Source organism: Phyllopteryx taeniolatus, chromosome 1 (genome assembly GCF_024500385.1).
Source record: "Phyllopteryx taeniolatus isolate TA_2022b chromosome 1, UOR_Ptae_1.2, whole genome shotgun sequence".
Classification (NCBI taxonomy): Eukaryota; Metazoa; Chordata; class Actinopteri; order Syngnathiformes; family Syngnathidae; genus Phyllopteryx; species Phyllopteryx taeniolatus.
Window position 1 is genome coordinate 34,248,650 of NC_084502.1, and position 27,029 is coordinate 34,275,678.

Here is a 27,029-nt window from a genome sequence, read left to right on the forward strand (position 1 = left end):
TTGTCTTTCCCCAATGTACACACAGCACCCCATATTGGCAAGGAAAAAAAGCAATTGTTGAAATTAGTGCAGATGTATTAAAAAAGAAAAACTGAAATATCACACAGCCATAAGTATTCAGACCCTTTGCTCAGTATTTATTAGAAGCACACTTTTGAGCTAATACAGCCATGAGTCTTTTTGGGAATGATGCAAGTTTTTCACACCTGGATTTGGGGATCCTCTCCAGTTGTCAGGTTGGATGGTGAACGTTGGTGGGCAGCCATTTTCAGGTCTTTCCAGAGATGCTCAATTGGGTTTCTCAATTGGGTTTAAGTCAGGTCTCTGGCTGGGCCATTCAAGAACAGTCACAGAGTTTTTCTGAAGCCACGCCTTCGTTATTTTAGCTGTGTGCTTAGGGTCATTGTCTTGTTGGAAGGTGAACCTTCGGCCCAGTCTGAGGTCCTGAGCACTCTGGAGAAGGTTTTCGTCCAGGATATCCCTGTACTTGGCTGTATTCATCTTTCCTTCGATCGCAACCAGTCGTCCTGTTCCTGCAGCTGAAAAACACCCCCACAGCATGATGCCGCCACCACCACGCTTCACTGTTGGGACTGTATTGGACAGGTGTGTGTGATTAATCTTGTTTTAAAAAATAATCGAGATTAATTTGATTTAAAAAAATAATCGCTCGAGACCTATAAATATACATACACAAGCAGTCCACGCTGGATTCCTTGATGGCTTTTTCTTTTGGACATAGGACACCCCCAATCTGAAGGTAAGATAAGATATTTGAGTACCTGTAGATGCAATCACAGTGAAGGCAATGGAGAGAGATTTACCATTGGCCATCCTGGCAGACTGAACACCTAAGCGATAAAGTGTATGAGCTAATGCACATTTTTGGAAATATTAAAGGTAAAAATAAACAGTCCAAATTAATAAGGTTTCAGGACCTCCTCAGGGCAGCATTCTTGTCCCCTACCAAGTTCTTGAAAACATGAATCAATTATCACTGGGCTTCCTCTTTGTTTTTAAAGACAGACTGAAACCCATCTATACTTAGAATGAAAACACTATACAGACTCATGATTGATTTTCCACTTTAAACATTATGATTCATTTATACACTCAAGGTGAATGCATCACACTGCGCTTTCTATAATATATTTCAATATAAAACCTCATGCATCTGTTTTTGTAAAAAAATAAAATAAAGTATTACCACAAACTGACGATTAGCAAGAGGCTAACCAACATGAGCTTAAACTTTCACCTTGTTTTCACTTCCAGCTAAGCAAACTGTAAACATTAAATGGAGTGATACATTTACATTGAAGGCAAAGGGACAGAAATGTAAGAAAAGCTGTGCCAGGTTAGTCGAAACCCAGTTCCACTTCCGGTTGGGGCCAACGAAGGCGCCATTCGCTAAGGGAAGCTTCATTTCCCATTGCTGACGTTATATTACCTAGTTGAGGCAAAATTAACAGCAACCTTGCCGGTTGCGATCAAGTGCTGCATTCCATTTTGCCTCGTTTGCTTCAAGATGCCATCAAGCAACAATACCACACAGTAGGAATCTGATTATTATGCCAATCCCTAATGTAGACATCAATATATTAAGTTTCCCATGAATACAATTTTAAAGGTGGGGCTGCTCCATGCACATTATAGGAAGTGAATCACTTGAATTGTGTAAATTAGCGTCACTCAACTACTGTAATGGCCTCTACGTATGTCTAGTTTATACAGTCCCATCCAAAAGTATTGGAATGGCAAGGTCAATTCCTTTGTTTTTCTTGAATACTGAAGACATTTGGGGTTCAGATGAAAAGATGAATATGAGACAAAAGTTCAATATTCCAGCTTTTATTTCATGGTATTTATATCTAACTGTGTTAAACAACTCAGGCGAGAGCACTTTTTGTTTGAACCCACCCACTTTTCAAGTGAGCAAAAGTATTGGAATGTGACTGATGGGTGTTTCTAGTTGCTCAAGTGTTGCCTTTTAGATTGATTGCTTAAACATTAGATAGTGCTTGTTTTTGGCTTTGGGTTTCACCTGTGAAAACTGCAGTTGCTGTTAAGCAAACACAAAGAACTGAGAGCTATGAGAGAAAAGCAACCCATTTTGAAGCTGAGAGAAGAGGGAAAATCGATCAGAGCTACTGTACAAACATTGGGCATCGCCAATACAACAATTTGGAATGTCCTGAAAAATAAAGAAACTACTGGTGTACTTAGCAACAGACATCCAACAGGTTGGGCAAGGGTATCGACAGCAGTTGATGATGGAAATATTTGTGACCCAAAGACAACAGTCAGTGAAATCAGTGCCAATCTCCACAGGGTAGGTAGGGGTGAAGGTATCCCAATCCATTATTCGAAGACTTCGAGAAGAAATATACAGGCCATACCACAAGATGCAAACCACTCATCAGCAAAAAGAATCAGAAGGCCAGATTGGATTTTGCAAAGAATTACAGAGATGACCCACAAAAGTTTTGGAACAAAGTTTTATGGACTGATGAGACCAAGATTAACCTCTACTAAAGTGATGGAAAGGCCAAAATATGGAGAGAGAAAGTATCTGCTTATGATCCAAAACACACAAGCTTACCAGTGAAGCATGGTGGTTGGTGGTAATGTCATGGCTTGGGCTTGCATGGCTGCCTTTGGAACGGGCTCACTAGTCTTTGCAGCAGAATGAATTCTGAAGCCTACAAACCCATTTTGTCTGGCAATTTACAGAAAAATGCACCCAAACTAATCGGGAGAAGTTTCATCATGCAATAAGACAATGCCCCAAAACACATTGCCAACACAACAAAGGACTTCATCAGGGGGAACAAGTGACGGTCTTAGACTGGCCAAGTCTAGTCAAGACCTTAACCCAATAGAGCATGAAGTTTACACCCTGAAGAGACTCAAGGGAGAAACCCCCAGAAACAAACAAGAACTGAAAGAGGCTGCAGTAAAGGCCTGGAATAGTCAATGGGTCGCAGACTTGATGCAGTTATTGCAAGTAAGGGTAATGCCACCTAATATTAAATGTTATTCACTTTGTCTGTTCCAATACTTTTGCTCACTTGAAAAGTGGGTGGCTTCAAACAAAAGGTGCTCTGTCCTGAGTTGTTTAACACATCTAGCTGTAAATACCATGATATAAAAGCCGGAATATTGAACTTTTGTCTCAAGTCATCTTTTGATCTGAAACCCAAATGTCTTCAGTATACAGCAAAAACAAAGGAATTGACCATGCTGTTCCAATACCTTTGGAGGGGACTGTATGTATGCTCTGTATCAACCCATTGTCAGTTTTAGTAAACGTAGCATGCCTTCTAAATATAGCTGACAGAAGCACATACTGTATGCACCTCGTCAGAACTATATTCATGATGAACTTGCATACTTTGGAACAATCACATCAATGCTGCACAGCAGGTGTGCACCTTAATTTAACTTTTCATAACGGCCCAGTCCCTTATCCTTGGACCAACCAAATAAAAGTACAAAGAAACATCTGAGTGTTATGAAGTGGTTTTAGTGTGAGTGGGAGTTTTGCTCTTAGGCAAGCTGTTGCGACTTGAGGACTGAACGTGCACAACTGAGAACGTGCGCAACTGCAATTAGTGTCATCATAAGTGTGTTTACATCATTTTTAACCCAGGTAACGAGCAAATTAATCCTGGGAGATGGAAAGGTTAATTGAGCAGTTGACAGCAGGAAATCAATGGGTCGGATGCATGCTCCCAGGTAGATTTGAACAATTTGACAAATATTCCAATTTAATTTGAAATTGTGATATCATTATCCATACAGCATTAATCCTGGACTGGTCACCAACCAATCACAGACAAACAACAATTCACATTTGTCGTATGACCATGCTAGCCAAGTGGTTAAATAAGTAATAAATTCACTAGGCATGTTGTCACCGACAATGGGTTAAATACTTAAAATTAATTAAGACAATAAAGATTATAATTTTTGGACACCGATGGGCTATTTAGTCTTGAATTAACATAACATGCATGTTTTTGGAATGTATGACCAAAGCATAACACAAAGGAAAGACACAGTGAGCAGAGAGATTTGAATCCAGAACATCTCAAATTATGAGGCAAACATGGCCACCACTGTCCTCCAAAACTGCAACAATTCAATGTTTTTTTTTTTAGTTTATCCAGTTTTTTTTTTTTTTTCCCCCCACAACATATGATTTTAATATGACACACACACACACACAAAAAATGTCCTTTATATTATGCTGAGCCGATGGCATCTTTAAGTACCATGTCTGCTGTGCATAACCTCACTGACTGGTTACTGTGGTGAGGAGGCGTAGGCAAAATTAGGTGATGGAGGGAACGGATCTTTTCTGCTCATGTGTATGTTTTTTGAAATGCCAGAAACAAAAATTGAGACATCTATTGCGTGTATGTTTTTTGAAATGCCAGAAACACAAATTGAGACATCTATTGAGCAATGCAACTTTGGAGCTTTGGAATATCTAAGGGCTGACTTGGAACCAGTCACAAGGAGCAGTCATGTCATATCACTTACACTGGGGAACAATTAGGAAAAAATGATTCTGTTGAGTTAGATTTTTATGCTATTAAAACTAAAATTGGCATGCCGATTCCAAAATTGCAGTCAAGTTTTTTTCTCCACAGCTTACCCTCCAGACAAGCAAAATTCTACTGAATAGCTGTAGTAACACTTGCCAGCTGATTATGATTGGTCACTTCTACAGCTACGTGGCAACTTGTTTGTGCAGTCACAATTGAGACAGTGCGGTGAGAGGTGTGTGCAGCTTCCAATAGGTCAGTACTATCAATATCTGTAAACAGAAAGCTAGCATAGTAGGAATTAAGAGGATTTGTGCCATATCCTTTGTAAAATATCAATCCATCCATTCATTTCCTGTACCGCTTTAAGGCTTCTTTATACTCAAGTGACGCAGAGGGGCCGCGCGGGCCAATGCATCGGTCACGTGATGCAAAGCGGGCGTTGACGGCCGTGCGAGTATGAAGAGGCCTTTATCCTCACAAACGTCGCAGGCGTGCTGGACCCTACCCCGGCTCTTCGGACGAGAGGGGGGCTATACTCTGTGAATTGGTCGGCAGCCAATCGCAGGGCACATATAAACCAACAACCATTTGCGCACACATTCACACCTAAGGGCAATTTAGAGTCTTCAATCAACCTGCCATGCATGTTTTATGAGATGTGGGAGGAAACCGTAATGCCCGGAGAAAACCCACGCAGGCACGGGGGACAACATGCAAACTCCACACAGGCGCGGCTGGGATTTGAACCCGATCCTCAGAACTGTGAGGCAGATGTGCTAACCAGTCGTCCACGTGCCGCCATTTGTAAACCATAATAGTGTTATAAATAAATATTGCAGTCATGCCTGTTCCGTTCATATTTCATTGTATGTCAATATTTGAAAAGTTTTATAAAACAAGCACATATGTTAAGTACAGTATTTTACACTTTTTTATGAAAATGGGGATCTATAGTTCAAAAACTTGACGTGATAAGAGAAAAACAGATCAGTTTTGGATTCCGCACCCAAAAATTAGTTAAAAACAGCTGTCAGACCTAACAACAAAAATCGTGTTCCCCAGTGCTATCAAAAACTACTTTCAAGTCTGAATTTTCTTGTGTCTGGGTCATTTCAGCGCACGACGACAATTGGTCCTGGCCTCTCCCAAAGCAGTTTTTGATGTGTGTTGTCTCAAGTTTTAAACAGTGTTACACAGGATGGGCAGACAGAACAAATTCCCACAATGCTAGGGCAAGTTAAATCAAAGAAAACATGACTTTTATGCAGTTTACTGGCTTCCCCAGAATTACAGGACTCATAAGCTTTTCTGTAACTTGTTAATGTTAGCTTGACACTTCCACTAACACTTCCAGTTCAATCACTTCAAACTTCGAGTGCTTGCGGTGCTATCCCAAATTGTCCATGATTAAAACCATTAGAGCTACCCAAAGAACAAAACCCTCATTTATATGGCAATCTCCACAATTACACATTTGCCAATTGCACCGTAATCTTAGATCATGCCTGCGCAATCTGTTAAAGTGCAAACATGCAATTTAGCACCCACTATTTGGGATCTTACTAAATCAGGCTCATAGGCTCCATGGGAAGTTGATGCTGCCCAATGCTCTACTCTTGGAACGGTGTATGCTGCGATTGCCAATTGTTTTACAATGTAATCACAAATGCAATTAGTCCTAGGTTTTTTTCTCATGCATGTACATATATGACAACACTTTCAGGCCTGAGAGGCCCAGATCCTCTTTCAAATCCTTAAGTTAGCGAAGGTCAGGTAACGCCTTCACGTTTCAGCATTGTGATGAGGTAAAGTCAAAGTAAACTGACAGCATTGGGATGGGCGGATCAAAACTCAGTGGGCTGCGTTCATGTCCTGGTTTACATTGTTGTTCAGGTTGTATAGGGCCTGGTGACGCTGGTGCCGGTGCAGGTGGATGGCATTGCCGTCTGGGGCGCTGGTGGGCTCAAAGGCGTTAGACACTAGAGGCATGAACTGACGGAATATGCTGACGCTGCCGTGCCAGAAGGTGGGCTGAGGCAGCCGGCCCGCAACGCTCCAGGTGCGAGTTGCCGGGTCGTACGCTTCCACTACGTCCGACAGCTCAAACGTGTTGTCGTAACCCCCGGATACAAACAGTTTGCCGCCCAGCGCGGCCACGCTGCCTCCGACGTGGACCTGAATGGAGAACGACAGACACAGCATCAGGTCATGTCCCCATAAACAAGTAATTTAAAAGCTGTTGCCCCATCATCAATAACTGTACAGGCAATGTTTTAAGCCACTGTTGTCAACCTGGGACCCGCAATTTCCTCTTGGAATCAAGTCGCGATCCACTTTTACAAAAGTCAAGAACAATAAAAAACATCCATTACCTTAAAGTCCCTTAACCAAAGTAATAAAGTTTCTCACACACAACTGTGTAGCGGACACGCCATGAAAAGATGACACCCAGCACCCCCGTCTCCGGTGAGACTCGCTCTTCCCACAGAGATAGACGACCACGGAGTGGCGAGACGTAACTTCACATACAGACGCTAAGTGAATCACCAGCCATAATCATCAGAAGCAAGACACAGACATTTGCATTGTCATGCCAACGCTGAATTACCAGCACCTGGAGCTTCAAAGGGGAGACCAAAGATATCTAGGTTGCACGAGAACGCTAAATAAATTAACTACCACCACCAGCCAGCCCGAAGGATTTCACCAACAAAGGCGTCTCCACCCTGCTGGGTACCGCACTTGGCCAGTAAAGCTGTGAGTTTGAACAGGGCAACTACGACAACCACAGGTGACGGAACGGCACTACATAGTATAGTATGTATATGTATATGTGTGTGTGTGTGTGTGTGTGTGTGTGTGTGTGTATATATGTATGTTTTGTGTGTGTGTATATGTATATATACACACACACACACAAACATATTATATATACACTCAATCAATCACACACAACTATTGTGGTACCAAATTGAGAATCACTGTCTTGTATAGTGGTATACTGATAAACCATGATTAAATTTTAAACTTTTAGTCCATTAATTACCCGCCCTGCCATGAATCGCGAAAAGACAATGCATGACTGACCTAGAAATCTTTATAATTGTCTAGTTTAATCTGTAAACATACAGATCTATAACTATTACACCCCCCCCCCACTACTTGGGTAAGTGGCAGCCCTGTCTCTGAAGGAGCACAGCAAGAAAGTAAAAGCATGAATTCTATTTTTACTTGAGATGACAGCACTTCATCACCAAACTGCCAAATTACACTTGGCGCAAATAGTTTGCGCATCTGCGTAGATGGAGCATGCAGCGGGTTGACAAAGATAAAACACAAACCTGGTTCATAGGACTAATCTTATCCCACTCGTTCTTCAGGGGGTTGTAAACATCAACCTCTGCAGAGTCATCCCTATAAGAAACACAGAAGTCAAATGTCGTCCACCCGAACAAGTAGTACTACTGCAGCTTCCAGTGTAAAAGCGGAAACATTTCAGTTCACACGTAAAACTGAGTTAGTCCTCTGCACCTCACAAAGAAGATGAGGCCATTGAGGGTCACCGTTTTAGGGGTAAAGGACCACAGGGGCAGCTGTCCGCAGTTGACCACGGACCAATGTTTGCTGTCCGGGTCGTAACTCTGGACGGCCATGGTGTCCTCCCCGGCTAGACAACCGATGGCGTACAGGCGGCCGTTGCACGTGGTGGTGGAGCAGTTGTCCATGGCGTGCAGCATAGGCGGTAAGGCCTCCCAGCAGTCCAGTGTGTGGTCGTAGCGCTCGGTGCTGTCCGACGCCACCACGTACAGCTGACCTTTCAGGACGCATGAGCTGTGGTACTCGCGCGCTTTCAGCATGGGCGACACCTCCGTCCATTCGTTGACGCTCGACTTGTAGCGCCACACGCCGTCGTAGAGGCGGGAGCCGTCAGAGCCGCCTGCCGGAGGAAAAAGAAGGTATGACATTGGATTCTAATGCTATGCACACACCGCATGCAAAAGTTAATTCGCTTCGCTTCCCTCGCACGAATTTGATTGCAACCACGGTCAGCGCAACAAGTCAACCTGGCTGGTTCCTACCCCCTCAACCCCCCTTTTCTTTATTCCTTAAATGACTCCCCTTCCCAGCACCGCCAGCCCGCAACTCCCAAGGCCGGTGAAAACGGGAATCAATACTCACCAAAATGTATGTGGACATCTCTACATATGCCCACTTTAGAAAATATCAGAAAATCAGCCCAATATTTGTATTTTATGGACGTTATAAGTGTTTAGATTTATTTCGTATTATTTTATGATGGAAAAAAATTGTCACTTAATGTCAGAAAACTGCAATCAATCGTCAACCAAATTTATGTGGACTTCTCTCCATATCCCCCCTTCAATCTATGAAAATATCAGCGCAATCGCCCCAATATTTTGGATTTTATGGATGAGCATAGGAGCAGGCTGGTTCCTTTTTTTTTTTCTTCCTCCAATGACTCCCCTTTCCAACCCCGCCGGCCTGTGACTCTTGTGGCCGCCGACAAAGCGCTTTGAGCAACCACCGCCACGTCCCGTTCCCCAGACTGGCCCTGTGCTCCCCATTCTTGATGCCAAATGGCTGTCACGATGCGATTTGTGATTATATCTCAAATCTCCCCACGGCAATCAAATGCACAGAAGCGGCGTATTTCCACACACTCGCAACTCAACTCAGATCACATCAAACGCATCGTTGCCCAGCATAGATTTCTGTCTCTGTGCGCAAACAGCATCAACTTTACATGTAATCATAGCGCGCAAATGCTCCAATTTGCTTTCGGTGTGAACGCAGCATCATGCTGTACAACCATCCATTTTCTCTGCCCCGGACAGATCTCTAGCCAATCAGAGGGCAAATAGCATTTATGCCGTCACAGAGTGGGAACTGTGAACCACTACACAATCAGTGACTCCTGTACAAAATCTATGACAAAAGCTTTGGCATGAACTCAATTATGAGACCTTGCATGGTTTCATGCAGAGCTGCCAAATGTTATGGAACATCCGTATTTTGTTACGGAAATCACTGGACGCTGACTCGTTACAGCCGTAACACTGATTGTTCCGGATATAGTCGGGTGGGGTGGGGGGAGACAACGTCCGACATTACCAGCCAGTACGTCGCCGTGACGAAAATATGGTGACTTTGATGAAATAAATACGTTGAACGTTTAAAATGTTTAAAATTTAAGCTTAGAATGTTTAAAAAAAGGAAAAAATAGGCTGCTTGGGGCACGCTATTACACCACCCCCCAGTTTCCCCCTAACACGCATCTGGAGATATAAATGTAAAATAATTCATGGCCTCACAAGATGCCCCTGAACCAGAAATTAATACGTCACTGGAGACGTTATCTGAGAACGGGGTCAGGTTAATAGTATGTTATTTTTAATAATAAATATTTGGAATATAAAATAAAATTACCTTTATCAGTCCAACAATGAGGAAATTTCCATCATCTCAGTAGCAATAGTGGACATAGGAAATATAAATATATAATACAAATAGCATGCAAGAGTAGACATTTATACAAGTACATTCACAAAGTAGAAATTTAAACTATTGTCCATGCATAAACTATCCAATTCAATCCATCAAAAATGTTATTTGTTTGTTTAATCGAAAGATAAAGTGGGGCAAAAAAGTATTTAGTCAGCCACCAATTGTGCAAGTTCTCCCACTTAAAAAGATGAGCGAGGCCTGTAATTTTCATCACAGGTATACCTCCCTCACCAATGAGAGACAAAATGAGGAAAAAAACCCAAAACATTCCAGAAAATCATTCAAATGCTCTCGAGTAAACTACAGCTGGGCCTGGACATGTACTAGTTTAAGCAGGAGGACACGTCTGGCACCACAGGATTTGAGTCCCTGGCAGCGTAGTGTGTTTACTGATGGTAGCCTTTGTTGCTTTGGTCCCAGCTCTATGCAGCTCATTCACTAGGTCCCCCTGTGTGGTTCTAGGAGTTTTGCTCACCGTTCTTGTGATCATTTTGACCCCACAGGGTGAGATCTTGCGTGGAGCCCCAGATCGAGGGAGATTATCAGTGTTCTTGTATGTCTTGCATTTTCTAATAATTGCTCCCACAGTTGATTGCTTCACACCAAGCTGCTTACTTATTGCAGATTCAATCTTCCCAGCCTGGTGCAGGTCTACAATTTTCTTTCTGATGTCCTTTGACAACTCTTTGGTCTTGGCCATAGTGGAGTTTGGAGTGTGACTGTTTGAGGTTGTGGACAGGTGTATTTTATACTGAGGAGTTCAAACAGGTGCCATTAATACAGGTAACAGGTGGAGAACAGCGGAGCCTCTTAAAGACGTTACAGGTCTGTAAAAGCCAGAAATCTTGTTTGTAGGTGAGCAAATGCTTATTTTCCACCATAATTTGCTAATAAAATCTTTAAAAATCAGACAATGTGATAAGATGGATTTTTTCCCCTCATTTTTGGTGGCTGACTAAATATTTTTTTGCCTCACTGTAGATATTTTTGATGATGACATAAAAATCTCATATACGTTACTACTAATTCGGGCTGCAACTGAGTCCACCATTACAAGGTTGTTGCAATAAAAACATTAAAATAAATATTGAAGCCATAATTTGACAAATTAGGATTGTAGAGTAATGATTATGTTGTGCAATCGAACAGTATGCATAATTATTTTTCTCCTTTTACAAAATATGCTGCAATAACTGTCCCGAGGTAATGTGTTTGACAACATTTTGAAAATATGGCAAATTTGGACAAACTGTTCTGGAAGTGAATTTCTTGCTGAGAATAAAATAGGAATTTACAAAAGTGGGGGGAACTTCATAGGGAACATAAATGTACTTTATTTTAGCATAACCCTGAGTAAAAACTAGATTTCATAAAAGTACATTAACAAGACTTATGAGTGCCCCAACTTACAGGTTTTTGTTGTTGTTTTTTTACTGACTCTAGACAGAGTCCAAGTACAAACCCCAATTCCAATAAAGTTGGGATGATGTGTAAATATATAAAGTATACAATATATAAAGTATACAATGATTTAGCAATCATTTTCAACCTATATTCAATTGTATACACCACAAAGACAAAAATATCGAGAGTTCAAAATGATGAACATTGTTTTTTTTTTTCAAATATTCTCTCATTTTGAATTTGATGCTTGCGACAGATTCCAAAATACGATGGAACGGGGGGAGGTACAAAAGACTGAGGAAATTGAGGAATGGTAAAAAAAAAACAAACACCTGTTTGGAATATTCCACAGGTGAACAGGTATTATCGGCCTAACAATTAATCGGTCAGGCCCACATGTTAATTAACAGACAATACCAGAAGCATTCTTATTGACCATAGTGCTGGCTGGCAGTGAGTCAATGCTATAAAGTTACAAGTGTCCTGCATGAGCATAGCAAAGGATTTGTATGTTTTCTCGGAGGGGGACACAGTGGCTCGTAATGATGAAGTCCTGGCAGCACAACATGTTCTGCTTCACTTTGACGTAATCATTCTGCAGTTTATTTAAAGCCAATGCAGACTTACACCAACCATCACTGTGGTTAGTGTCTTTTACGTGTGACCTATGCACTTCACTCAATTGCCTTCACTTCCTGGTTCATTTTCCACAATGATGACATTGATAACAAAAAAAGACCCCTTTATCTCATTTACGGTTTTCCATAAATACACCTGAAAGAAACAATCTGGAAAGCGACCAAGATTTTCAGGTAAAATACACGATTAGTTCGTACAGTATACTTTTAGCAGACATCATGCTACCTCAGCTTATTGAGTCTGACATATTTTTGTGTTGTATTTAATCATGTGTAACAAAGTGGTACGCGTCTGTCATTGCTGCTCAGTACAATATGGAAAATAAATAAAGACTAAAAACGGAATGTAAGCCTGTCATAGTCATCAGGGTGAGTGGTTTATATTCTATATAATGTAGTTCAGGCACGTTTGCTCTTAAATAGGTTTTTTAATGTTGAATGTTTTACACTTGAACAGTTATTTCAAATTGGAAATGTTTTTTTCAAAATTTTAACTAATCAGAGAACAGCCAGCGACCCAGATGAGATTGTGTTTGATTTCAAAGGTTCTACTTCCCCCCCCCCCGTTACATAAATGTGGTATTCCCTCAACTGCAGCAGCATGATACATTTAGCTTCCATTTTCTGTCAAATGAATCACATTTAGGCTTAAAATGCTTCAAATACTTTGTCAAGAGAGAACACAAACATGGTACACCAGCGCTTACCAGTGACATACATATCATTCCCGAGGGCAGCTATGCTGTAGCCCCCTCCGAGGTGGTCCGGGAACTCTGCCAGGTAGCGCCACTGGCCCGTCTGCGGGTTGAAACAGTCGACGGTGACCAACTCATCACAGTCCTGGTCGCAACCTCCCACCACAACCAAGATCTCGGCTAGTCCAGTGGAAGGCCGTGGACGCATGCGGCGGCAAGGCCTGTCATGACGGTCATACTCGCAGGACTGGAAGCTACGGGCCTCGTTTACCATGCGGAGACAGGTGGGTGAAAGGTAGACAAGGGGGTCGCTCTCAACATGGGCCAAAAGGAAGAACCTCCTGACGAAAGGGAGTCGGACCTGCTGGAGGAGCTCGGGCCAGTAGTGCAGTCTCCGCTGGAGGTCAGCCTTCACCCAGCGCACTGCGATCTGATAAACAGTCTCCTCTTTGTCCACACACAGCTCATCATCAGACACAAACTCAAGGAGGCGCTTCCAAGGCAACCGCTCAAAGTCTGTCCCTTTAGCAAGATCCATTAGGTTTTTGAGGACAAAGCGGCGTGCACTGGCCGCCAGCTCTCGGCAAGCGTAGGCCTCTGCAAAGTCCTGGATTTCTAAGCAGTTGGAAACATCCAGACGCTGTTCCAAAAAAGCACAGCAGGCCTCTTTGACCGACGGGAACTGAAACAGATCTGCCGTTTTCAGCAGAAGATCCACGTTGTCCTGCGTGACAGTGACCCGTCCTGTGTAGCAGAAGTCCACCAGCAATCCTAAAAGCTCAGCCGAAACCTCGTGTAGAACCACACGGTCCATTATGCTCTCCCGTAGCGTACCGGTGAACATGGCCCGGAAGTAGGTGCTGGCAGCAGCCAAGACCGTGCGGTGGCAGTGGAACTCACGGCCCTCTGCGCACAAAGTCACATCAAAAAACTTTCGCTCTGCACGGAGCTCATGAATTCCTCGCAGCAGGTTGAAGGCGTGGGCCGTGTCAAAAAACGCCAGGGTGGACGGTTGCGTCTGTAAGACGGGATTCTCCATCTCGTCTCTAATGGTTGTGCTCAGGAAGATGTTAACATCTGAAAGCAAAGTTCAGGACCACATGAATTAGAAAGCTGGACACACAATGAGACAAGTGGTAGTAAATGCGAAACTGTGGTCATTTCAAGACACTTACCTGTCAACTAATTCAAAGTTATCCCGAAAGTTAATTCTTGTACCCCACGAAACAGCAAGGCTCAGAAAGAACAGTCTATAACATTCACCAGCTCGGATTGATATGAATAGTTCTTTCCTAAAGACAGGCAGCTCGTTTGTGTGCTGAGGCTATAAATACACCAGCAGTGTCCATTTCCAGTGAAAAGGGGGGTCTAGATGGGGCCTTGAGGAGAACACCTAGCTTGTTGTGAGGGGGCACTCAGGGGACACAAAATTACCCCTCCTTCATGGGTCTGTGGTTGAGTCAGTTTGTGCAAAGCTACGGTCCAAAACACATCATCTTCCGGTTATAAAATCCTTAATGCAGCTTGCAGTTGTATAATGATGGCGTCACCCTGACAGCTGCCATGACATTTAATACACCAGGATGGTACACATGGATACTGCTTTCTATTTTAGTGCTTTTAAGTTTCTATCTTTGGTGTTTTTTTTCCTCAAAATTCTGTTTCAACCAAATGCACATGACTAAATGATTATTCTGTTGTCTGTTGGTATGTGTGTCCTCACATGTGACCTTAAACAGAATAAGCGGTATAGAAAATGAATGGCTGCAGACAAAAAACATAAATGGGACATAAAACAGTACATGTACAGTGTGAACTATTCACAAGTTCAACATTAGAAAGAGATTGGAGTTGTATTATTCTTTGTGGAAATTTGAATTCAAAATAGGCACCAATGGACAGTGAGAAAGCCTCCTGGAATGTGTTTGACTTCTGGAGGGGGGGGGGGGGCACTATCAAATTTGCACCAGTAGGTAGTGCAGGCGTGTAGCTTTAAAATAATTTTGTACTTGACTTTTAGACAGTAGGGATCAAACTTATAATAGTCTCTTCAAGGATCATGAATCTTTTTTAAAACACATTCATGAAGCATCATTAATCACATACACAAAATCCTTGTTAACATTTGGAGATCATTTCCTCTTTAAAATAAGAAGCGATCTGCTTACAGAGGTTTGCTTTAAGGTCATAATAAAGCTGCTGATCTCTGGCCAAGAGACTTAGCAGCATTCCACACAGGGTTTCAATAATACAGCCACACATGGAGCTCTGTGAGGAATCAAAATGCTCTCCACAACGGCGAACTAGGCCTGTATACAACCCACCTACACTGCAAAAAAAACAGATAATTCCATGCCCATGTTAAGACCTGGTCAGTGTGCAGGAAATGGTTTCTTCGAAAAAAAGATTAGCCCATTCACACTGCCTTCCATTTAACTCGTTACAATATGGGAAAATGTATTAAGACGCACGGCCATCACCCCTGCAGAAAATTTTATATCCCTCCTTTGCAGCTTCCACTCTTTAGGGAACACCTTCCATGTTTGTATGTCTTTGGCAACTTTTGTCCAGGCACGCACAACCATATTTGTGAAGACAAGACAAGCATTTTATACCTCACTCCAGATACTGGCGCTGACATGGTCAAGCTTGAAAAAAAAGGCAAAGGCGGAATCTGATTACAGCTCATACAGAATCCGTATAATAAAACACCATTTTGTGTGACATGCAACACAATTGGCAAATATTAAACCTCTGAATTTTGCATGGATAATAGGGCAACAGTGAAATAGTGAGTTTACAAGAAGTTTATACAAAGATTCATGTCCTCGACTTTGCAGGAGGGAATGTGGCAGTATACGAATGACTTTCAAGCATTCACGGTAAGAAGGTTGGGACATGTTGCTGAAATGATCTTATGAGCCCGTCTGGGCTGTACACAAATACATCATGCTGAAGACATAATGTTTGTTACTCTACTCTTCCTGAAAATAGCTCATGCTGTATTTTGAAGCAATGACACCAGTCTAACAGCAGCAGTCAGAAAATTCAGACAGCTGTAAATAGAAATCCTGCCACGCGACTTCATATTTTACAGACATCACAGTCATCCAAATCCAGGATTTGATTTAACTTTTGGAAAGCAAGGTACAGTGAATGGAACCTCGCTGAGGTCATAAAATTTGTCATACAATTTGGAATTTGACCAATGGTTTGGGGAAATTATATTATAGAGGATGGCCCAGAATTCATAACTTACTTGTTAGTCATATTTCTGAATATGCTTACTTTATAATTATTTTATCTATTTACTCCTTAGTCTTATAGCTATAACCCCAACTAGGGTTGGGCATCGTTTGAATTTGAGAAGTTCCTATTCCAAACAATTCTGATTCCGATTCTTTTAGGGGGCTGGGTCAAAAAAAAGTTTGCATGGTTTAAATAAAGGGTGTCCAAATTATGAACATCCAATTTCTTAGCAGCCCGCAGCATAGACTCAAATGAACATTTGACTTGAGGTTCTTTATAACCAGTATCAATATCAAACCTATGAACTAAAAGGCAATGTGTGTGGAAGTAACCCAATTGACTTATTATTCACATACAAACAAACAACCATTCGCACTCACATTCACACCTGCGAGCAATTTAGAGTTGTCAATTAACCTACCTAAAAACTGCCATCCAGGTAAAAGTAGTTTTAGTCAAAGTACTACATGAGAGTTGATAATTTCATATTAGATGTACTGCACATTCCTGAGTATGAGAAGGGCATCATCTGAGAAGTTGACAATCATCCACAAGGTGATCAAAGGAAAAAAAGAAAAAGAAAAAAGAAAAACACAAAGGATGTTAGACAGGTGTGGCACCATGCTCCAGTGGCGACTGGCAACACATGCAACAGCTGCAGTCAGTCGCTGACCCAGAGCCACATGCACATGATTCAGCTCTTTACTTACTGAAGCAGACCAGCACAAGGTCGCTCAGTTCATCTATACTATAGTATACTATACAGGGTCCGACATTAACGGTGTCCCAGAGCCACTACGCCGCTATGTCCAGCCACCACCTATGTATAACACTGGCCCGCTCGGGCGAGTACAGATTTGTAAGTCACTGAAAACTTTTGCCCAACGAAAATGGCCCAAAACTGCATTTTCAGTGTCGCTCTGAAATTCTTTTATTACCAAAAAATCCCAAGACAGAATGTTGTGATGACACAAGGAGAAACTGCGACCAACACCGCCTGACTCAAGAAACGCAGAGGAATTCGTGTTAGTGTTACCTCAAGAGGATAATCGAAGCTAATGCCGCTAGCCTCATAGAGGAACTTGTACTTTGCAATCAGTAGAATGTTAATTTGCCCTCCCTGAACGTGCTTTAAAGGTACACTGTGTAACATTATCAGTTGTTTACTGGCCAAAATCGATGTCTGTGTTTCTATGTGTTATCATTGGTGTATCATGACCTCAATATGACCTACTAATCTGATACATTCTCAAAAGCGAAGAATTTTAGATTTATTTTTACGTAAGAGTGGTGACTCAGTAGAGGAGCGCCCTGACAGTCAGCCATCTTGAAACTACAGCCGCTGTAAGGGGACAAGAAGCACAAAACGCAGAAATAACTATGCAGTTCCCTGCGTTTCAGTGCGGAGATTTAGACACTGGAGAAGATCATCTTATTACCATCGCCCGGCAAATCTGCACTACTGCAGCAGCAAAATACAGGACCATGGATATGCAATGGAGACAGCTACGCCATCAACGAGAAAGAGAAAAATCCAACTTAAACAGTGGATCATTTAAAAGAGGATAAACATCGGACTAACGAGGAGGAAGGAGCTCATGAGAGAAAAGGGACGCTGAAGTTGCCAGCTTTCTCCTCAACAAGTAAGGGCTTGGAAACGTGCCGCTATGCCGCGTTGCATCACCATTTCGGGCGCTATGGGGCTCTTGTTAACAAATGAAGACTAGGCTTTAAACGATCAGGATTTTTGGGGCCGATCAGCAAGTTTAAAACAGCGATAACCGATGACCGATCCGATCACAAGATGGAGCAATGTGTCTATTTAAATGACCTGTTCATTTACTGTATATACTTGTGTAATTAATTTCTCAAAAAATTATATTTACAGTAAGTAATGTAGCTTTGTTCATCTATTTATGCCAGTGAGGCATAGTGACAGACAAAACAAATGAATGGTTTTCTATTAGATGGCAGGAAGTACATAGAGTAATTAATGTATCCATTTTCCTGACATTTTTGTTTGTTGGTGTGCCGTGAGATTTTTCAATTGTAAACTATGTTCCTTGGCTCCATAAAGGTTGGAAATCACCGTTCTTGTCAGATCATCTATTCTAATCAGTCAGGCCAAACCAACATTACATGACAGAAATCATGGGTGCTAACTTACTGTAATTAAATTACTTTATTGTAATTAAATGACTTCACCCACACCGAAACTTTAGAGCGTGATTCAACATAACGGCGGCATGTTTACGTACAACCATTAGTGCTAGCACTAGCTTGCTAGGCTACATAACGTTTTTGCTGCCTGCTTGCAAGCCGTATCGTATTAAAAGTACAAGAAAATACCTCAAGCAGGCCTTAAATGAACGTAATCTCCCGAGCACCGGTGACTATCGGTACACGTTTCCCCCCATTTTGTTCTTATAATACACGTGGTGCGATGTCGTCGCCATGGTAACGAATGTATCCGGTCGCATTTGAGTTGACAAAATAAAGAACAGTGATCGTAAAAGATGGGATTTGTTGGTATCGGAATACAAGATTTTATTGCAATAGTCTGACATAATGCAATCGTGAAAAAGCAAATTTGTCTTGTAGTCTGATCCACACATTACATTTTGCCTGTCTCAGACGTGTCGTCTGTACCACACCGCTGACATGTTTTATTATTATTATTTTTTTTTATAACTATTGGCTGTCAGATATTTACAGTACTACGTCAAAAGACACGCGACAAGGCTAAAAATAAACTAGCTTTTGGATTCAAATGTACTGTGCACAATAGCGACGCAGGGTAAATGTCTTTTGCGGACAAATTATGACATTAAAGCCGATCAGCATAAAATGTTAATTATCGGACGATACCGATCAGGCCGATAAAATCGGTGTAAAGTCTACTGAAGACATGCTTGGTCGCGGTGTTGCCTCACTGTTAACTTCATATTTTGTCATTCCAATTGTTGTATGGTGAGACGTTGCTGTTTTATAATATATATGTGCCTCGTGTGTGGTGTGCCTACTCTTTGGAGCGCTTTAAGAATTATAAATTGTTAGCATCTCATGTGCAGTTTACGAACGAGTGGATGCAGGATCTTAACATGATGAAGCCGACCGGCGAACAATGCCAACACATCAATCGGATGAAGGTACGTGGCGCTAATCTAAGTTGCGTGTGTGGTTGCTTTTTAACCATCTATTTTAAAAGTTCAGTTAAAAATATATATATTATATAATGACAATAAAGGCTTCCTGATTCGAATTTATTGAGCTGTTCCTTGTATATACACTTGTATTACAGCTAAGGTTTTTTCTTCAAACATTACTTCTTAGCGGTAATATGACTTCAGATTACGACAAAACTAATGTGATGAAAGTCAAGTCATTGATATTTTTTTAAGTATTGTAATTAAAAATAAAAAAAGTCTGCACAATTTGGCCAAACGGGGAAGCCTGTCCTCGCTCTGGCCCCACCATATCAGCGGGTCCTGCGGCATTAGGAAATTATCACGGACCTCTTCATGTGTGGAGAATTATTCGACCAGCTGTTTTTCGGAAGCAGAGGGCCTCTCTTCATCAGTCCACAAAAATGTCTCCTTTTCTTCTCAATCCCTGCCATTACTTTACGTTAACATCGCATAGGCTTGTTATTCTTTGTTTTTGGTGACTTCTTGTAGAAGCATTACAGTATACTACAGCAGCAAACTAACTAGTACAGGAAAATGAAAAAGTAGATTTGCTGTTTACGCGTGGACATGGCCCGAAATACTAGACTTTACACCGATCTGATCGGCTTCATTGGTAACGGCCGATAATTAGCATTTTATGATGATCGGCTTTAATGTCATAATTCATTGATCGGCTCCGCAAAAGACATTTAATCCGCGTCGCCATCGTGTACAGCAGTGGTGGTCAAACCATGGCCCGCGGGCCACATCTGGCCCATTGATCATTTTAATCCGGCCCGCCAAAGATTGGTACAGAATCGCCCAAATCATATCAAAATCATGACTACGTTCATTTGACCTTGTCCTGTAACGCCGAGTGGTTCCACCAGGTTGTCCTGTAATCCCCAGTGCTTCCACCAGGTAGCGCAGTAGGTAGTGATACATTGACTTGGCTTGGGCTGTTCTGTTTTTACTCTGCTACTGCTCTGAACCCTTCTTCAACCATGAGTGGGCCAAAGAAAAGAAATGTCGACAGTTAGTGCCGAGTGTTTAATATAGAATGGACTACTAAATACTTTTTCAATGAAGTCCGGTCAAAGGCTTTATGTCTAATTTGTTAAGAAACCATTGCGGCTTTACAGGAATATAACATCAGCCGTCACTTTTCTACCAAGCATGCTGATTATGCTAACAGCCAATCAACGCAGGAACTGATGGCTATGGCTCAGCGGTTAAAATCAAGCTTTCAGGCTCAGCAAAACACCTTTTTCTGACAAACTGCCATCCAAGATTCAGTCACACAAGACCCTGAAACAGCCTCACGGGAGCTGTAGATGGAACTGATTGATCTCCAGTGTGATACGGTCTTAAAAGAGCTTAACTCTCAAACTGAGTTTTATGCTTCATTAAGCGCAAACAAATTTACAAAAATCCAGAAGATGGCATAGAGGATGTTGGTGGTGTTTGGCTCTACATGTGTGTGAACAGACTTTTAGTGTGATGAACACCAACAAAACATGCTACAGATCTCAGCTGAGTGATGAACACCTCAGATGTGTTCTGAGAATTGCCACAAAACTAACACCAGACTTTGATGCACCGGCAAAAAAATTTGATCAACAAAACAACACTGTTCCCGTTAAAAGTAAATCTAAGTATTAACACAACAATGCCTTTTTTTTGTTTGTTTATTTTTGATATTTGAGCATCTGGCCCTGGCTTGGCCCGCCTGTCAAATTGGCAAAGTGGTTTTTGAGCAAAAAAGTTTGCCAACCACTGGTGTACAGTATATTTAAATTCAAAACCTAGTTTATTTTTAGCCTTGTCGCGTGTCTTTTGACGTAGTACTGTAAATATCTGACAACCAATAAAGTTATTTTTAAAAACATGTCAGCGGTGTGGGACAGACAACACGTCTGAGACAGGCAAAATGTAATGCGTGGATCAGACTACAAGACAAATTGCACTATGTGACTGGTGTACAGTATATTTGAATTCAAAACCTAGTTTATATTTAGCCTTGTCGCGTGTCTTTTGACGTAGTACTGTAAATATCTGACAACCAATAAAGTTATTTTGTCAGCAGTGTAAAGTTATTTTAAAAAACATGTCAGCAGTGTCGGACAGACAACACGTCTGAGACAGGCAAAATGTAATCAGACTACAAGACAAATTGCACTATGTCAGACTACTGCAATAAAACCTTGTATTCCGATAGCAAGGCATCCCATCTTTTACGATCACTGGGCTTTCTCAGCTCAAATGCGACCGGATACACTCGTTACCTTCATAAGAAATGTATTTCACTTGACATGGTGGATGACAGGTTAGCAAATCTGCCTCACAATTCTCAGGTCCTGGGTTCAAATCCAGGCTCCAAGTCTTAAGTTTGCATGTTCTCTCTGTACCTGCATGGGGTTTTCCCTCTTTTTGTTTGTGTATTTACTTTGATATTATTTGTATTAGATATATAATTTTATGTCATGATTATTTTGTATATTTAATACATCTTTATTTTCATCAAGAAAGTAGCTAATTCCAAAAGATGTTTATCCTACTGTATTTGTTCTTGCTTGTTTCAGGCATACTTTTTACATACCAAGTACTAGTGTGCCTCTTACATTCTTGTCATTCCTCGTCGTGCAGTGAAGACTTGCACTTAGTCAGCTTGTGCCTTGCATCATTCCTTCAAGCCGTGCAACGCACCATACATGTCCATTCCAATGAACAACCACACTGTGACTTGAGGCTCAAATTAGTGATGGAACGCATGCCAAAACTTTCACCCATAAAGCACAGAAGTAATAACAGGACTACTGTACCTAAACGGACTCTGACGCTCAAAGACAAGGCGGAGCTCATACAACAGGAAGAACTAAAGAGACACAGAAATGTTAATTATTAGCATACTTTTATGCTAATGTGAAAACTAAAAAACGATGAACAGGGTTAATCACAAATTCCGGGGTTGGCGAATAACTACTCAACTCACTGCGTTTATTTCCCCGACAGACGATTTATGACGTTTTGGCGTTTGTGACGTGAAATGGAAAAAAGACTGTTTATATAGGATATTTTCAGTTACTGTTAAAAGTTGAACGCTGTTTCGCGTGCGTGCGAATCTAAAGACGTCACAATTCAATCCACCCCCACTCAAAAAAAAAGGCTACTGTCGTGCTGACTCTTCGCCGTGTGGACTAGTTTGGTGAAAACAACGACCGTTATGGCCAACTTACCAGTGTTTGTCCTCGCCCTGGCCTCATAAATATTCAGATAGCTGTGAATAAAAGCCTTTACAAATGGAATGGTGATGAAACTTTGATGTCGCAGATGTGTCCGGCCTCCTTCGGGAGAGGGGTCCATCTGCAGCGTGAGGGGAGGAGGCGTAACATTGTAAAGAGGCGTAACCAAGGGAAAAGGCGTAACTACCAAAAATGACGTAGGCGTGGGCGTCATGTATTAGCCAATAGTATTGTGGAAAAGAGCAAGCAAAAACATGGCGGATCAGACTGTAAGTGGCAATTTATTTCATCAAATGAATGTAAGGATTTAAAACACTAAAATCGCGACATATAGCTGTGGATCAATCAGCAACACTATCATGCATAGGTTTACGCCTGTGATTTCCTTTACTGACCATATTCGTCATTTTAGTATACATGGACGAAGCTTCAACTGGCGCGAGTGTACGCACATTAAATGGCACCTTCAAAATTAGTATGGCTAACTTGTAAATGGTGAATCCACCGTAACGCTGTTAATGTAATTGTTATTCCTAGCATGGTCTAATTGAGTAATGCAACCACGACGGACAGGTCTTCGTTGCAGCACGTAGCTTACTCCATAACGTTAGGGTTTCACTTTTCCCTTGTAGTGTAACAATAACAACAGTTTTGGTTGTGATTCCCTTACTTTTGGATGAGACGAACGTTAAGAATTTGTATATGAACACAATTTTATTTATTTATTTATATATATATATTTTTTGCATTTACAGATACATCAGACACACTATTTATTTAGGTAGCTCCATTCAAAATTTGAAATTCATATTATAGGGATGCACTCCACACAATCAGGGTGAAAATGGTTCATAAATTTTGTGTGTTTGTGTGTGTGTGTGTGTGTGTGTGTGTGTGTATTATATCGATGGTTACAGCTTACAGCAAACTAAACCAAAATTCACCACCCCTATCAATTAGAATATTATATAACAGACAATCAAGAAACTTTTTTTTTAATTGCCCTCTGGAAAGTATTTTTCCAAATGTTTAATGAAGCTATGTAATGTATGAGTACTGAACTAAATGTAATTTTCAAACATATTTAAATTTATTGAGATGTTCCTGTATGTTGTCATTTCTTTAATTGTAATTGATCAACCTTAGCAAAGTTCCTTCAATCAAAAAAGTCTTTATTTTTATATATTTTTTTGCTATTCTTTATGAATGCACACCAGTCTGAATAGACAATTACAATACGTCATGTGACAAATTATTTGGCCGTATTGGACAATACCTACATGACTCTAGAGTTTTTGTTTGTTGTTGTTTCTTGGGGGGGTATGCCTTTAATTGACATTGCAACTGAATAGTTACAGGAAATAGGGAATCAGAGAGAAGGGGAATGACAAAAGGCAACAACAACAACAGCCTTTGTATTTGGGTGACCTGCACTACCCACCGAGCTAACCAACAACCCGACCTTTGAGTTTTTGATTAAATCCGGTTAGGTGCAAATAAATAAATAAATCTTCCCTGTGTTTGTTCTCAGCTCCATCCAACCATCTTCAAAGATGGGCGCCTACCACAATCCATTTTTGAAGGCTCACAGTCACAATCCAAATGCAACATTTGTTTTAAAAGGGGGGAGTATGCATATGTTTTGGCTCATATGCAAACCCATGAAAAGACAGCTGTTTGTTAGAGAGGTATGTTTCAAATCCAGTATAATCCATGTATTTTTTGTGTATTGAGCTATTTTTTCATGGTAGGCAAATTATGGCAATATGAAAATGAATGTTTTTTTAGTATTTAATAGTAAGAATAAGAAAAACATTTCTGCATATATTACCAATGTGATTCCTCATTGTTTTGTTTTTTTAAATCAATAACAGGAATGTTGGCCAGCACATGAAACCCGGAACATGATCAGAGTTCTCAAGCCTTGATATAGAGGTAAAAACAAAACAAAAATTTAAAACATCTTCCAATCATGGTGAATGTCATGATTTGGGCTAATGCTTGATGCTTACACAGATAGTTTGATACTGTATTTAAACTGTTGGATTTTGTATCTTGCTTGCTAATTGACTACATATTTTTACAGGACCATCCTGCACAAAATTATGGCAGTAATGACTGTGGTATATTCATGTTAGTGGTAAATTAAAGCTTGACTGTGAGGGGGAAACAAATGTCCAACAGTGATTCATATTCCAAACATGCAGCTATACCTTTCCTTCACTGGCATAAGACTCATCAGCTTTGTGATGTCATGCATACAAAGAAAATAAAGTTTATATTTATTTGCACATTTTGCAGCACTCCTGGTATACTGTCATGGGGGTTCCATTTGACTTTACTGGTGTAAGTATGGCTGTCACTGATGGTGTAGTGGTACACTCGCCTGACTGGTCCAGGCAGCGTGGGTTCAGTTCCCACTCAGTGACGGTGTGAATGTGAATGCGTATGGTTGTCCGTGTCTATATGTGCCCTGCGACTGTCTGATGACCAGTTCAGGGTGTAGTCCGCCTTTCGCCCAAAGTCAGCTGGGATAGGCTCCAGCACCCCGTGACCCTAACCAGGATAAGGGGTGTTGAAAATGGATGGATGGAGGTGTAAGTATGATACTACTACACATATATTGTATATCACCATAGCATGTTTAATTAGCCATTCATTATTCCACCCCTAGCCCCTTACCCTTAGGTTTGTTGATTTTTTTTTTTTAATTTAAAAACTTTTCTTCTCTTCTTCTTAAATTTAAAAACTTTTCTTCTCACATGTCTTCTCACACATGGATGTATAATCTCATTTGTATGATCTTAATTTGTGGGCCTGGTACAATCCTTTTTGTAGCCTACTGAAAATGTATTGCACTTATGCTATTTTAGCATGACATGCCAGATGTGCATAGGTGGTGGTGCACAATCCTATTGGAGAACCTGGAGATTGAAGGGTACTGGTCTCTTAAACACCGAAGATATATTCGGACTATGGGGCAGCATGTTTTGTCTATCCATCCATCCATCCATCCATCCATCCATTCATCCATTTTCTGAGCCGCTTCTCCTTTTATCATTGTTGTACATACATCTCCAAAATGTAATCTGCGTCCCATTCACTTTAAGGAACCCCAGACCTCTTTGATACAGGCCAGTCAAGGTGCGGTCAAGTCCTCTCCCAGGGTAGTGGTCAGTCCCATCTTTTAGGCACGCATCAATATTTCATTGTCTTAAAGTTATGGAAGTGAAGCACATTTATGAGCTGATGACAAACACTCACTGGCTAGTCATCAGACAAATCTACATTGAGTGCCCACTTGACACTTCTTTATTTGAGAATCAGAAAAAAAAAAAAATCTGAAAGCTACCAAGTGTTGATAAATAATTGTTTTATGATACTATAATTGTTCAAAGAGGATAATATTAGACATTAGCTAATTTATAATTTACACTGTATGTTCACAGCTGATGGATTCCATTTTGAGGAGTATCTTCATTGAAGCTGTTCTTCAGGATGGGGACTGTGTGATCCGTGCACTGGCTCTGACCTGCACCGTTTTTGGGTTATAGTCAGACTACAGACGTTCCACAATGCAGCACACCTTCACTGGCTAGACATTGAGTGAGTGAGTGAGTGAGTGAGTGAGTGAGTGAGTGAGTGAGTGATACTATACAGATATATTTGAATATTTTGTTTTTTTGTTAACAGGTGTCGTGACCTGGAGTCTGTACATAGGAACACATACAGAATCCCCAATGTCACTGCCACCTGTGTCCAATGTCATAATAATTATAAAGACACAAAAGGTCGATGATGGGGAAAGAGAGGAGAACTTCTCAGTTTTCAGTCTGACGGCGACAGTATGGGAGGATGCTGCTCGATGGACTGTTTTTTGTTTCTGGAGGGACTTATAAAAAAATACATAAATACATTTACTTTTGATTCATGTTTTTGTGTGAATATCTGAAGTTACAAAACCATATACATTCCATACAAGCTCCACAGTTATCATATAAAAACAGTATTTGTGTAGGAACAGTAAAATTTACAATGAAAGACTTCCCAGTTCCCAGTAACCCAGTTTAGATTACAAAAAAATAAATCTATTTACAGGCTTCATATGGACAGCATATTAGGGTCAGTAGGTCTGGAAAAGGTTTGGAAAATTATATAACGCAGAAAGTTTTAATTGCTTGTGGTGGAACACAAAGTTTTAATTGTAAGTAAATAATTTGAAGACTAACTCCCTTCATTAAATGTAATTATAGTATTTTGAATTATTGAAACATTCTTAGATTCCGAAATCCAAAGTCAATGACATCAATTAAAAAGGTTTTTGAAGCAATTATTCAGCCACTGACATACAATCTGTCATTTCAAACTCATAAATGTTTTCCTTCCCAACATGCCCGCCTCGTAGGCACGTAGGGGCGTACCCAAGAGGAGAGGCGTAACCACATGAGTGGGCGTAACCATACGAGTGGGCGTAAGCACACGGAGAGGCTGCAGATAGATACAATTGGGGCGGCATGATGTTGTGAACTGCCACACGCTCCCTTCAGGTGGT

The 27,029-nt window shown here is 41.0% G+C and overlaps 1 protein-coding gene and 1 long non-coding RNA gene across 8 annotated transcripts; one reads left to right on the forward strand and one right to left on the reverse strand.

The window, feature by feature from the left end:
- Positions 1 to 110: 110 nt before the first annotated feature.
- Positions 111 to 22,638, reverse strand: klhl21 (kelch-like family member 21). 5 transcript variants are annotated; one of them, XM_061790914.1, is made up of 7 exons: positions 22,472 to 22,608; positions 22,058 to 22,110; positions 12,832 to 13,896; positions 8,088 to 8,493; positions 7,898 to 7,970; positions 694 to 754; positions 111 to 593 (listed from the first exon to the last, which is right to left on the reverse strand). In XM_061790914.1, the coding sequence occupies exons 2-7, from the start codon at positions 22,095 to 22,097 to the stop codon at positions 289 to 291; spliced, it is 1,950 nt and encodes a 649-aa protein (XP_061646898.1). In that variant the 5' UTR covers positions 22,098 to 22,110; positions 22,472 to 22,608; the 3' UTR covers positions 111 to 288. The 5 variants fall into 5 exon arrangements, 4 of the variants coding, with proteins under 4 accessions (XP_061646898.1, XP_061646881.1, XP_061646908.1 ...); XR_009790942.1 differs by lacking the exon at positions 22,058 to 22,110 and adding an exon at positions 6,383 to 6,731 and having other exon boundaries at positions 517 to 593; positions 22,472 to 22,636; XM_061790897.1 differs by lacking the exon at positions 22,058 to 22,110 and having other exon boundaries at positions 22,472 to 22,638.
- Positions 22,607 to 26,408, forward strand: LOC133486192 (uncharacterized). Of its 3 annotated transcripts, XR_009790958.1 has the most exons (6): positions 22,607 to 22,746; positions 24,009 to 24,165; positions 24,352 to 24,412; positions 24,779 to 25,074; positions 25,927 to 26,083; positions 26,171 to 26,408. It is a non-coding gene; the product is annotated as an uncharacterized LOC133486192 (long non-coding RNA). The 3 variants fall into 3 exon arrangements; XR_009790957.1 differs by having other exon boundaries at positions 24,564 to 26,083; XR_009790956.1 differs by having other exon boundaries at positions 24,779 to 26,083.
- The last annotated feature ends 621 nt before the right edge of the window (positions 26,409 to 27,029 follow it).

Bases quoted from the DNA above. Each gene is read 5' to 3' on its own strand.
- klhl21 (XM_061790897.1), bottom strand. From the start codon at position 22,598: ATGGACCCCTCTCCCGAAGGAGGCCGGACACATCTGCGACATCAAAGT. The intron at 13,897-22,471 runs GTAAGTTGGCCA...CTTTGCTTTCAG, and splicing joins CAGGGCGAGGACAAACACTG to ATGTTAACATCTTCCTGAGC. The intron at 8,494-12,831 runs GTAAGCGCTGGT...TTCCTCCGGCAG, and splicing joins GAATGATATGTATGTCACTG to GCGGCTCTGACGGCTCCCGC.